This window comes from Amaranthus tricolor, chromosome 12, assembly GCF_026212465.1.
Source record: "Amaranthus tricolor cultivar Red isolate AtriRed21 chromosome 12, ASM2621246v1, whole genome shotgun sequence".
NCBI classification, from domain to species: domain Eukaryota; kingdom Viridiplantae; phylum Streptophyta; class Magnoliopsida; order Caryophyllales; family Amaranthaceae; genus Amaranthus; species Amaranthus tricolor.
In genome coordinates, this window is record NC_080058.1 from 4,482,615 (window position 1) to 4,497,504 (window position 14,890).

Sequence of the window (14,890 nt, forward strand, 5' to 3'; positions counted from 1 at the left end):
TATAATTGGGTAGAAAATAAGAAGTCAATGAACTTTTCAAAAGGAGAAATGTAGATAGTTATTGATTTTTCGAAGGAGAAATTAAAATTGCGACTAATAATGGTATTGATTTATTTAATTTTCAAGATTTCCTTAATTTTACATTTGTCGTGTTTTTTTTTTTTTTGTTGCTAACTTGTTGGATTGACTTTAGGTTCTTCAAATAATGGCTATTATCATTTGGGTTCCTTACATATTTAATTTCTAGATTTTAAAATTGGACCCTGGACGGTGGTCCTTCTAACCTACCCTAAGATCGAGCCTAGTGGAAGAATTAGTGTTTGTTCTCTTCTTGTTGCTACTATACTAGGTGTACTGTTGTAATTGTGGTGGGCGGCTGCTCGTTGGTGGTGGAGGTGGCGAATGGTAGAAATTTATCAAATGGTGGTGTATTTGTAGTGGTCTTTGGTAGAGGAGATTAAATGTTAGACTCTATTATGAACTGAACAATGGTGATGCCGAATTTCAAACGGTCAAATGACTAGTGCTATTAGAGTAATGGTGAATGTTTAGGTTTTGATTATTTGGGATAGAAAGTTAATTGTTTCCCTATAGCTTTTGTTGAGGTAAAAAAACAATTATTTTCAAGAATTGGTACTTCTTGTTCAAATACACAAGTAACTGATTGGATTATTTGAATTCGTAACATGGGATGAAAAACACCGTGCCAAACAGTCTTAGTAGGTAACAAATGAGTGTTTTATTGGAGTGATATATTAAAAAATTAAAGATTCTCTAATGACTATGTTTTCAATTTGGTAAGGAAAATCAAACTGGAGAAACATCACATATTCATATATAGGCATGAAGAGTCATGCATGGTATGTATCATGCAGCAATCAATACTCGTAGCGCTTTTGCAAATTATTACCAAATAAAATATGAAAAATCCAAATAAAAATTAGTCTATCCTTTAAAAATTTAAATTCAATAGAAAAATAACATAACCACTTTTAGATGGTTGACAATCAAAACACCAAATGTAAATAAAAATAAATAAAAAGTAATTTTCTAAAGCAGCATTTATTCTCCTAGAAATTGCTTGGTGGAGTATTGTGCAAGTCCTCTAAAAATAATGTGATCATATATCATTACCACGTAATATTCATACACTTTGTTGGAGAAAGTACCAACTAAATTTATTACTAGTCATGAACTCATAGGAGACTACTGACTAGGTCCATCAAAACATGTCACAAAGTTTTTAAATTACGTAGAGACAAATAATTATATAAATAGCTGTTCTCCTGAGAGACTGTAAACGTTTTTCAGATTCAATTTATTAAAGATAAATTAAATTAAAAGATAATGAGCTGATCAAATTAGAAATGGTCTTTTAAAGAGATCGTCTCTTATAAAAATTTGTGTTATACAAATAAACTAATAATGCATGTTTGACTTGTTTTAGGATTTTTTTTGGATAATAAAATTAAAAAGAAAAGAACGAGGAGAGGGAAAAAAAGGTGATGGATAATTTTTGTTATATATCTACGTTATTTAAAAAATTATTTCTCAAAGTATAGAGATTTGTTTCCTGCAAAATATATAATATTTAAAAAAACTCTAATTATCTATTATAATGAAGAATCTTTTCTTTTCTATATATCTATCTATTTCTTTCAATCCAAACAAACTATAAATTAATTATCATATACATCTAGCTTTTTTGATTAACTATCATATTAATTAATTAAATAAATAAAATCTTATATAAATTACACTAATTTTTAGTACTATGATATTATTGACGATGTATTTTAAACGATTATTATTTTTTTTAGAATAGATAGTATCATAATCTATTTAATTTGTTATTTTTATCCTCGACATTTTCGATTTAAAATTATAAAGTAACATACAATGTAAGATAAATGGTTGAAGTTCCCAAAAAAGTAATGATTTTGTGCATTTAAATAGTTTCATTCAATAAAAATATAACATATTTCATTAAAAAAGTATTTATATTGTATTATTCTACTTATTTTCCTTAGCTCCTGAACTGTTATACTTTTCAAATAAGTATTACACTTTCTCCGCAACAAAATAACAAAATATTTATAATGTTTGACTTTTTATGCAATTTAATATAATAATTCGATCTTTAAAAAGTATTTCTAATTTCATAACAAAAAGTTATAAAAAATTATATTAATAATCGTTGCAAGAACATCTTTTGCTGAACATTTTTCCGAGGATATAATTTTCTCGAGCCAAGGGACTCTTTGGTCGCATCTTTTTTTATGGGTACAGGTTTTTGCCTTCCTTTCCTCCCTAGACCCAGATCGTAGTTTCTTATGAGCGTAATACACTGAATACGATGATGATGATGCATTGAGCGTTTGAGACGAATAAAAAAATATGTCACTTGACTATGTTTTAACTTACAAATTAAAAATTAACCATAAATTAATAGTGATGAATAAATAGCGTAATATTTCTAATATTGTATCTATTATACTTTCTCTGTCCACTATAATTGCTACATTTGACTTTTTATACAATCCAATGTGTTATTTTGATCATTTATATATTGAACTATACACATCTAAAAATTATAAAAACTTAATATAATAAAAGTATGTGATTAGACGATTAAATAAGATCCTGCTAGACTAGATTTCTCTTACACATTAGCCATAATATGTAAATAAGCTTGAATAATAAATCGTGTCAAAATCGGTTATATAACGAGTATTTCAAAACGGAGAAAGTAGAACAGAAAGAAGTATTATTCTACTTATTGGAAAAGGATATATACAACCCTTAGGGTTTTATATAAGAAAGAATCTTATATTTAATATATATATATATATAGTTTAATATTATTTTTGCTTTGAAACCTAAAACATTTTATTATATTTAATTATTTTAACATTAATTCTTTCTAGGGAAGTCAAATTCATTATATAAAACATTAATTATTTTTCTATTTCTTGATTAGATTCTCTTAAAAATTTAAAATTAATAATAAAGAAAATTTATTAGCTTTTATTTGCAATCCTAAAGACTTTAAATATCATTACCCCATTTAAAAAATAAAGGAGGAGTCAAATAAAATAAAAGACTTGACTCGAAGTTTTAAATCTTAAACTGCGTGAGTGTTGATGATGTCTCCAAAAATATATGTGTGACATACCCCGTTTTTCGTCATCAGTTACAAAGCAAGGTTGAATAATAGTTTGCTCATATAAACCTCATCAAAAGTAAGATTGATAAAGATTGACCTCACCTAATACTCCCTCCAATTTTTTCTATTTATCCCATTTATTTTTCATTACTATTCACTTTTAATTTGAATTTTATTCTTATAGAATAAATTAAAATATAGTCATGTGAAATTTTATTTTATTTGTCTCAATATAAAGATTATTAATATCAAATTTTTATAATTTTTAATTATGCACAATTAAAAATCTTAAAGATTAAAATGTTGCCTCGACATTTGTGAAAAAAGTAAATAAGACAATTAGAATAAATAGGAGGGAGTATAAACAAGATTATAATGCACTTTGGAAAAAATATTGCTCTCAAAATTTGCGTTATAGTAGTATGATTTAAAAAAATTTCACATTTTTTATTTTTTAATAATATGACATTTTTTCATTTTTTGTCTTTCCATTAAATTTATTGCAGTATTTTTTTTGTCTGTTTTACTTGATTGTATCATTTTTATTTTTGAATAATAACTCACTATATTTTTTTAATCTCATCTATACATTTTAACTCTCTTTTAATTTCATTCACACAATTATTTCTATTATTTATCACTACTTTCTTAAAATTTATACTTTTCTCTTTGATACAAATTTAATGAAACAAATGAGTATTTTAATCACTTATTTAAGTCTTTATTTGAGGTGATAAATATTTTAATGTAGACTAAATTTATTGAAGACTTTTATTGTATTAGGGCTCAAATGTTCGTGAAACCACTTGAATCATAAAGTATAATATTACGGACTTACAGTGTGTACGTAATCAATAATGACATATGCAAGATTATGTCAGCAAAGTCTTGGACAATACTTGTCTGTCCCGACTCCGAGCATAAAATTGTTCGATTATGTCACAAACCCTTGGAAGGGAAGGGCCATGGGTTCATGTATAATTGAATCCTAAGGTTTTTTTTTTTTTTTTTTTTTTTCAGAAAAAGCCGTTAAATTTAGTAGGATTTATTGTCAATATCAAATATATAATCGGAAACGAGAAATATACACTTCATAAGTCAAAGTAATATCATCTCAAAACTATATAGTTATGGGAGAAAGGACACAAATTACTTATAATTAATGTGTGCACACCATCTTTAATTCATCGATATGAGACAAACGATCCCCCACCACCCCCGACATGCAAACCCCTCTCTAGTTTACACGTGAGAGTAATCAATTAGTGTATGAACATCCTTCTTTTTAGATCTATCATTCAGTTTTTAAAAAACCTTAGCTTTGGCTCTGTTACTATGTTAAATTTGATTGGATTTATTGTCAATATCAACACATAATTGGAAAAACACAAGATATACACACTTTATAAGCGAAAGAGATATCATTCTAAAATCACATGGTAATAGGAGAAAAGACTTTAATAACATAAAAAATGTGCACACCATCTTTAATTTATCAAATATAGAACAAATCATTTCAACAACAATACTTATTTAAACGAGACCAAATACGATTCTCAAAATACACAAAATTTTTAAGTTCCTCTTTATTTAAATGAAGGAAGTTAGAAACATTAGTAGCGCTGGCGCAATATAGAGGAGTACTCCTTGTACATATCAACTAATTAAGGATATAAAATACATACCTTGACTAGTTTTAGTCCTTGAAATCAGTTGGAAACCACAGTTCAATTTTGCATCATTTGTAAATGGGGTATGTTTTAAAAAAGGGTGGAAATTTCAATAATAAAAATAGAAAGATTAAAATGCGTATATTTAAAAAGAAAGTTATAGCACTCATTTCCAAATAAAGATATGAAGAAAAATAAATATAAGACATTTCAGAATAAAATATTATACAAATTAAAAGAGACACTTAAACTATCCATTTTTGTTTGACACATTATTTTTAATTACTAAAGTGAGATTTACACCTCAATTTTGATATTATACGAAAAAATTAAATTGTTTATGATTATAAGAAACTGATGAATGATTTGCCTAATTGGGTTGAAAAATAAAAAAAAATTTAACTTTGGTGTTCCCTAAAACTTAATTTCCTAAATGGTGTTCATATAGTTAAATAGTTTCACTAAGCTACATGTTTTTGGTTTGGTAATTCCCAACCTGCAAGAGGATAATGTTGTTTTGTCGAGCAAACATATGCGTTAAAAAAATTAAAAAAATCCCACAAGTCTTACAGAAAGAGCCGAATGTCCAAAATATACTTCTACATACAACCCAAAAATCTCAATCAAGTTCAAAAGTTAAAATCAATAAAGATGTTTGTCGAAACTACTATTCTTGGTTTGCAAATCGGTTGAGGCTACCATAGAATTTGTGTGACTTTACCATGACTAAAACCAAAAAGACCTGTCAAACCAAGCAAAAACCCACATTTAACATTATCAAATTCAACAAAGATTCTCTAAAAAAATATAACAGTTTAACGAATATGCAATGTGCAAGGCTATCTCTAAATGAAGATAGTATTATCCTTGTGATCTTTTGTTTAAAAATAAATGCAAACTTTGATAAAAAAAAAAAGAAAAAGAAAAGAGTAGCAATTTGATGTGAATAATAAGCTTTGATAAAGTGCAGTAGCAATTTGACATGAACGCTACCATCTTCTTCGTTTGCTGTCAATCACAATAAAATGTGAGTGTATTAACAATGGATAATAAAATGTAGTCTGTTTTCTGACAATTGATGAATTGCTTAACAAAGTCAATTGATAAATTGACTAACAAAGTAAACATCAACATAGCATAGTTATATTCTTATTGACAGATTGAGTAACAAATTAAACATCAAATAGCATATTTTAATATTCTTATTAAAATAGCATATTAAGATCAATCGTTTACCGTAGAGCCGATTGACATATTTGTGATTATACAAGTCACTCAATAACATTCTTATTCATAGAGATCCAAAAATATAAGACAATAATTACAAGATAAATAACAACATGACTATAATTTATTAAGTTAATTATTAGGATAAGATTTTCAAACAAATATTTTACCTTAGTAAAACTCTTTACCTAAAAAAATACTATTTTGAAAATTAAATTTTAGAGAATATCAAAGTTGAAATTTTTTTATTTTCAACACTTCTTGATCAAATCATTCAAAACTAATAGCATTCATTTCCAAATAAAGATATGAAGCAATATAAGTTAATGGTTAATTAAAAAGGACGGTTAGAATATTCATTTTTGTTCAACTCATTATTTTAACTCAATGTAATTTTATTTTACACATTAGTTTTACTTATATGTTTTTATTTCTTCTAATTTTATGATCAATTAATGATCAGTTCAATTTAATTCAATAAATCTAGGTCTTTTAAAAAATGCAAGTTTTTAGTATGTCAAATAAATTGATTTAAATACTAGAGCTAAATTTATACCTCAATTTTTTATTAATTGCTACTGAAATCTTATATATTATGCCAGTAAGTAGATTCATTTCTTAAATTTTGGTGGTCAAATTTATAATGAAACACTAATAAAAATACAAATTAAAAACCTGAAATAATATGACTTATAGGCTTGCAAAAGTTAGACAATTGCAAGTAAAATAATACACAAACATATAGTAACTATTTAGATATATCAAATTTTATATGACTAGTATCATAAATATTATTAAATGTCTTGATATCTACTCAATGTAATATTACTCCCTCCCTCTGTTCCCTAATGAAGTTCCCAAAAGGAATGTTTACGAAAATTAAGAAAAATAGAATATTTTATATAGTGGATATATTATTTAATTGAATAATAAATTTGATCGGAGAAAAGTAGGAACTATAAGCATTAAAAAAAATATTAAAAGAAAGTTAGTGGAAAAATATGGGAACCACAACTGATAAAAAATTAGTTTTATAAAGTTAGTGAAAAACATATGGGGATCATAAGGAATATTAAAATGTTAAATTGAAGTTAGTGGAGAATATGTGAGGTACATAAGCATTATAAAATCATTAAAGTGAGTATGAATAAGGTTATTTTTGTTCAAAATTTATAACATAAATGAAAAGATTCTTTATGGGAACAACAAATAAAACACTCCAAAATGACAAATAGAAACTTTTTTAAGGAACAGAGGGAGTAATATTTTCAGATACAATATTCATAATATACATAAATATACTAAAACATGTTTTTCTCCAAGGGCATAGGACAAATGTCCCTCTCATCCTATCTAAATACGATCCTAATAAAAAGATAATGAGAATTCTCAATAAAAAAAAATCTTAAAGGAGACATATTTAATTACCATAGATTGTGAGGTAATTGCTAGGATGTTTGTACAACACATTAATAGTACATAGTATTAGCTACTAAGTTAGTACAAGGAGTAACATGAAGGATTATGATTCAATTGAGTAAATATTTGGTATTTTGATGAAATGGAATGTTGATTATTGATCCATCTACTTATTGACTCGCAAGTCTTAATTGTCTATGTTGCCTAATTCAAACAAACCTAACTTTGATTATTCTTTGTATGTAATGTACCTACGGACAAATGAATATTAGATTGCCATGTAAGATGTTGTAGCCGACAAGAAAATAGACCTTGATGTTGACGATAATAATTTTTCAAGAATAAAATCAGACATTCTCTTATATATGGCTAAGGACCTTTGGAATTTATATCAAATGATGAGATATAAATACCCCTCATTTGACACTATCTAGGTATCGTAATTCTGACCAACTCCTACTATTGAATCAAGCTTTTCTCTGAGAACGAGCTTTGTTTATTGCATCTCTTGTGAGACAAGAAAACTTACTTAGACAACATGTCATAAAACAAACCCTAGCATAGTTCCTCCAAGCTAAAAACAACTGTGCACTTGGAATAGGGCTTGTTAGGTACTCATCTTAGATTATTACTGATTTGGACGTCGGAGAAGGTCCTCAGAGAACCTATTTAGGTCCTCCTAACCCTTGTTACTTGTCAAGGTGATCTTATTGCAAGAATTATTGCAAGAAGAACTAGATAGCAAAAACACGTCTCTCAACCAGCAAATCTCTCTTGAGACTAACCATGTCACTAACGACAAGTTTAGTGCAAGTTAATTGTATCAAGTCCTAGACTAGGCCGTTGCGAAATCGTCATTATTTTCTAAAACAAACGACAAACATTTATTATCACCTTTTAAGAGTCAGAATTTTTAATATTTACTATTTTCTGAAGATACACTGTTATTTGACAAATCAATATGCAAATTCAAGTAGGAATATCTTATGTAATAACTAATGACTAAAAGTAAATAATTATATACTTCCTCCACACCAATATAATTGTCACATTTCCTTATTTGGCAAAATCATATCAATTGTCACATTTTTATTTTTGTCAATCTTTTTTTTACCTAAATATCCTTAGTTCACACAAGTAATTACGAATATAACCCCGTATACCTTACTTACCCAACTATCCTTCACTACTTACCCTTCACTAATTACCTTTTACTACTTATCCAACTACCACCTTTTTAATGGACCCCACACCACTTTTAATATCCGTACCCAAGCAAATGAGACATTTATATTGATGTGGAGGGAGTATTATATATTAGGAGTAAAAGTACATAGTTAAATCTTAATTATCAAGCATAACTGCATAATTAATGCTTACTACGCGCAAACGTAACGTAATCCTGATTCCTGTGAATGAATTGGGGGACTTCATTCTTCCAAGCAAATCACAAACAGACTCTTGAGAGACCGTCCATAGTATAAACGTCTTTTAAGAGTCCAGTCCAGCCCACATCTCTCTTTTAAAATTTATTTTTTTTATAAAAAACTGCTGCTTTCTTCGAAAAAAAAACTGTTGCTTTTTTCCTATGCACGTGTATTGTATTCGGAAATATGAAAAGTCTAATCATTAACCGCCTCTTCCCCATGTTAACTTATGAAAATGAAGAAATCAATTTTTCATACTACAATGAAAGATTTAGTACTTGAATTCGATTGTGGGTTTTTTTAAATAAAGCTTTATAAATGGTGGAAAACAGTGATGTTGAAGAAGACAACAATATATACTATTTGGGGAAGGTAATAAAAACTATTGCGGTTCTTCTGATTTTTTTAAAAAAATTAAGGTTCATCAATGGTGGAAAAAGTGATGTTGAATAAGACAATTATGGATAATTTTTGGAGAATTGTAATAAAAGCATTTGTGGTTATATATTCATATATTTGGGGATATAACAAAAATATAATTGGTATTATAACTGTGAACATTTAACATAGGTTGATGTAGTTGAGAGTATAACATTGTGTAATCTGGGTTATATCATTTTTAGTTGATTTTATAACATAATATAGTTGTGAGTATAACATTGTTTAAAGGGTGTTATAACATAGTTTAATTGGGATTACAACATAGTTTATTAGGGGTTATAACATAGTTTTAATTGTGATTATAACATTATTTAGTTGAGATTATAACATTACTTTATAAATCCAAAATATTATAAACATCTTATTAGCATATATTTAGAAATGTAACTTGCTCTCTCAAAAAAAGAAATATATCTTATTACAGAAGACTTACAAATCTCTAGTTATAAACATTCACTTGCCAAAAAATTAGCATTTAAGCATATTACTGCGCAAGAGAACTACTAAATATCATGTAATACAATAATAAAAAAGCTTTCCCAAATACTACTCCTTACGTTTGAGTTTTCTCCTTTTAACTATTTCTTGTGAGAGCTTTTTTTTTTTGTTAAATGGGACAAATTCTAGGAAACGGGAGGAGTACCGTTTAAAAAAAACAAAAAAACTTAAGCTACACTTCAATTATGCAGAAAAAGTGAAATTTAACTGAAATTTCCAACAGGAAAAAAAAAATAAGTAGACCATTTCTAGTCTTGCATACTCATATTTTAAATATTCTCTGGAGACCCTTATATATATTGTCACTTTATTACCATAATCTCATAAACCAAAGTAACCTTAACGGTAATTAAAGGTAATAAGTAAAGACCCATTTCAGCTGTATCTCTGGGCTTTAAAATGAAAGCAATAGGAATGCACCAACGTAACCTTACAAAAACCAAACTCCGTGTATTTGATCCTAAAAAACGCTGGAGTTTGGTACGTAACACAGTTTACTTCATTGTTACACTATCTCACAAAGTCCACAAAAATAACCATCCTATCAAACGAGCGAGTCTCATCCGCTCCTCGTCTTATGTTGTCCTTGATGTTGAATCGGATTCTAAGTCTTCTGTCAATGACGTCACATCGTCGATTCATTTCTCTCTTACCCAAAAAACTCTCACTTCCATGATGAAGGAGAAAGACCTTGAATCTCTTTCGAACCTCGGTGGTGTAAAGCATATTGCATCGAAACTAAACATCGATGACACACTTGGTCTAAGTAGCATTGACACTCGTGGTCTTATGCTCCGTAAGGCCGTTTATGGGTCCAATGTTTACCAAAGATCATCAAAAAGAACCTTCATTAGTTTCATCATTGAAGCTTTTAAAGATACCACCATCATAATACTCTGGTTATGTGCATGTTTCTCCTTAGGGTTTGGTATCAAGCAACATGGCCCTAAAGAAGGGTGGTATGATGGCGGTAGCATCATTATTGCTATTGTGCTTGTTGTTTCAGTGTCTGCAATAAGCAACTTCAAGCAAAGTCGACAGTTTGACAAGTTCTCGAAAGACAGTAGCAACATACCAGTTGAAGTGTTACGAGATGGACATCGCAAACATATATCGATTTTTGAAGTTGTTGCGAGTGATATCGTCTTTTTGAAGATAGGTGATCAAATTCCAGCTGATGGGTTATTCTTGGATGGTCACTCGCTGAAGTTGGATGAATCAAGCATGACCGGAGAAAGTGATCATGTCGAAGTAAATGATCGGAATAATCCTTTCTTATTCTCGGGTACAAAGGTCACAAACGGATATGGGAGGATGCTGGTTACTTCAGTAGGGATGAACACTGCATGGGGTGAGATGATGAGTTCGATAAATACGAACTTAAATGAAGAAACTCCATTACAAATGCGGCTCAATAAGCTTACCTCATGGATAGGTAAAATAGGGCTTCTTGTTGCATCATTAGTTCTTGTGGTGTTGTTTATACGTTACTTCACAGGAACTACGAAAGATGAACATGGTAATAGAGAATTCAATGGAAGAAAAACAAAAACAGATGATGTAATGAACACAATCATTAACATTGTTTCTGCAGCAGTTACCATTGTAGTTGTAGCCATTCCTGAAGGTCTTCCTTTAGCAGTGACTTTAACACTAGCATATTCCATGAAGAAGATGATGGCGGAGAACGCCATGGTAAGGAAACTCTCCGCTTGCGAGACTATGGGGTCCGCCACAACCATATGTACTGATAAAACTGGTACGCTTACCCTTAATCAAATGAGTGTCACTGAATTCTGGCAAAGTAAAGAAAAGGTAAATAACCCAGTTAGGTTACCAAGTAATCTGCATGAGTTGTTTCAACAAGCTGTTGTGTTAAACACTACAGGAAGGGTGTGTCAATTACCTTCTGAACAAATTCCCGAGATATCTGGTAGTCCCACCGAGAAAGCGATACTACATTGGGCCGTTTTTGATTTGGAGATGGGGGTGGAGATGGATGAACTCGTTAGTGGTTTCGAGATTTTGAAAGTTGAGACATTCAATTCGGAGAAGAAGTGTAGTGGGGTTATGGCTCGGAAGAAGAATGACAAAAAGGTGCAAGTACACTGGAAGGGAGCAGCAGAAATGATACTATCCCGGTGTTCAAACTATTATGACAAGAGAGGGGTAGTTACGAGTTTGAAGGACGAAGATATGAAATACAAGGAAATAATCCAAAACATGGCAGCCAAAAGCCTAAGATGCATTGCTTTTGCCCACAAACAAGTAGAGGAAGATAGTTCCTTGAATCAACTTCATGAAAATGAGCTCACCTTATTGGGCATAGTAGGGTTGAAGGACCCATGTCGAAATGGTGTTGAAAAAGCAATAGCTACATGCAGGAAAGCAGGAGTTAGTGTCAAAATGATCACGGGGGACAACATTTTTACAGCGAAAGCCATTGCTCGAGAATGTAGAATCCTTCAACTAGAAGATCAACTATATGAAGAAGCTGTCATAGAAGGTATAGTATTTCGAAACTACTCCCACGAACAAAGAATGGAAAAAATAGATAACATTCGAGTAATGGCAAGATCTTCCCCATTGGACAAACTTCTCATGGTACAATGCTTGAAGAAGAAAGGCCATGTTGTGGCGGTAACAGGTGATGGTACCAATGATGCTCCTGCTCTAAAAGAAGCGGACATTGGGTTATCAATGGGTATCCAAGGCACCGAAGTTGCTAAAGAGAGCTCTGATATAGTCATCCTAGATGACAACTTCGCTTCCATTGTTACTATCTTAAAGTGGGGTAGATGTGTGTACAACAACATTCAAAAGTTCATTCAATTCCAGCTAACAGTAAATATGGCTGCCCTGGTTATCAACTTTGTAGCTGCAGTTTCTTCAGGAATCGTTCCTCTTAACGCAGTCCAACTCTTATGGGTGAACTTGATCATGGATACCTTAGGAGCATTAGCTCTGGCTACTGAGGAACCAACGGACGATCTTATGAAGAAAACCCCAGTAGGAAGAACCGAGCCACTTATAAGCAAAATCATGTGGAGAAACCTCACGGCACAAGCACTTTATCAAATAACAATCCTGCTAACCCTACAGTTTAAGGGCAAGTCTATTTTCGGAGTAGAGGAGAGGACGAAGAACACGATCATTTTCAATTGTTTTGTGCTATGCCAAGTATTCAATGAGTTCAATGCCAGAAAGCTAGAGAAGAAGAACATATTTGAAGGCATTCTAAAAAACAAGTTGTTTTTGGGGATAGTTGGAATTACTATTATTCTCCAAGTAGCCATGGTGGAATTTCTGAAGAAATTTGCAGGTACCGAGAGATTGAACTGGGGTCAATGGAGCATATGCATCGCACTTGCTGCTGTCAGTTGGCCCATTGGCTGGGTTATAAAACACTTTCCGATCTCGTAGCCCGTAGTTTGGAGTCCCGCATGAAACAAGAAACAAGGAACAAGTCATAGCTTATAAGTCATATTATGATGTCCAAGTCTTTGTCAATGGCATTTGGAGTCTTTTTTTAATACTAGTCAATATTTATTATTCAATATGATGCTGAAGAATAGTACATAGAAAGAATTAATATGCCCTATTTTAACTTTACCAAGTGTAACTAAAAGACAACTATTATATCTACCACACTAAAGTAAGTACGCAATGCATACTACAAACATCATTATCATTGTTGTTCACTAAGATGGTTTATGATGCACATGAACACAGAATTTCTTGTGTAATCAAGATCCTACAGCCAGAATTCCAGAGTAACCACTATAAAAATCATTCTACCTCAAGAAGTCGTGTTACATATAATAATTGATACCTTAATTCGAATGAAGAAATAAATTCATGAAAAATAAACAAAGACTAATAAATAACATTGCCTGTATTGAAAACCAAAATTGCACAACATTTCATAACTCCAACGATATAAAATGGCTCCCACGTTACATGGTTTGGGGATTCAAACCTTACCTTTGTTAGAGCTAACAAAGAGGTTGTTTCCAATTAAAATCCAACACCAATGAAAGTATATATTAAAATGCTCGAGTCAGTTACATCTCTGATTGAGCTCAGCTTAGACTTAACTGAGAAGTAGCTCACAATCACGTTAAGCTCAGGACCACTTTCAAATTCCAAACAATATACATGACATTTCCATGAGCTCTATCCTCTGTCTTAAGTTTACAAAGCAAGTGGCCACTGATCAAGTACCTTTTCAAGTCTTTGTAACTTAAGATACTCCCTCCATACTTAAGAGATTGTCACACTTTTATTTTAGTCCGTTCCTATAACTTTGCAACATTTCTATTTGGTATAACGTCCCCACCACTTTCTTTAATTATTATCCACATATTATCTCTCACTTTAAATCATACCCACATATTTTAATGGTCCCAACCAATTTCTTAATATTTGTGCCGATTTGACCCGGAACATATCGACCTAACTGGTCAAAGTTTTGATTGAAAATTTTCTTTAAAAATACAAAATAATATTTTTTATTTTTATAAAAAAACTCTTCTATAGACAATAGACAACTTAAGGCTTCAACAAAGAAATATTAACTTTGTTTTGATTATGAAACGAGGAAGTGCAAAAGACACTTGAAACACCAGAAGTGGAAGCGTTATCAAGATCAGCGGTCAACGGAGGGAAAGTGACCTGAATTCCTGCAACACAACACGTTAGCTTTGCCCGGGGTGATCTCCAAGAAAACCCCTCCGACGCTCAAGTCAGATCAATGAATGACTAATATTAACTTGAATGTAAGGTAATATATGGAGATGTTGGATGATTGTATTCGGGTTTTTAGTGAATAATAATTTGGGCAGAGTTTTGCTATAGAATAATAAGCATGAACCAAAAATGGTGTTGGTAGGTTTTATTTATAAGAACTAGAGGAGAAAGGAGGATATGATGGATATCACGGCGAATGGTGGTAAATGATGGGCAGTTACTTTAGGACCATGGAAGTTACTTGCTTGGTAGCCAAGCGACATAGTTGAGAAGTTAAGAGAAAGCCCCTTGAT

At 30.7% G+C, this 14,890-nt stretch overlaps 1 protein-coding gene across 1 annotated transcript; it reads left to right on the top strand.

The window, feature by feature from the left end:
* Positions 1 to 10,520: 10,520 nt before the first annotated feature.
* Positions 10,521 to 13,769, top strand: LOC130797165 (putative calcium-transporting ATPase 13, plasma membrane-type). The gene has a single exon (XM_057659651.1). It carries the CDS (start codon positions 10,521 to 10,523, stop codon positions 13,269 to 13,271), a length of 2,751 nt encoding a protein of 916 aa, XP_057515634.1. The 3' UTR covers positions 13,272 to 13,769.
* Positions 13,770 to 14,890: the final 1,121 nt, after the last annotated feature.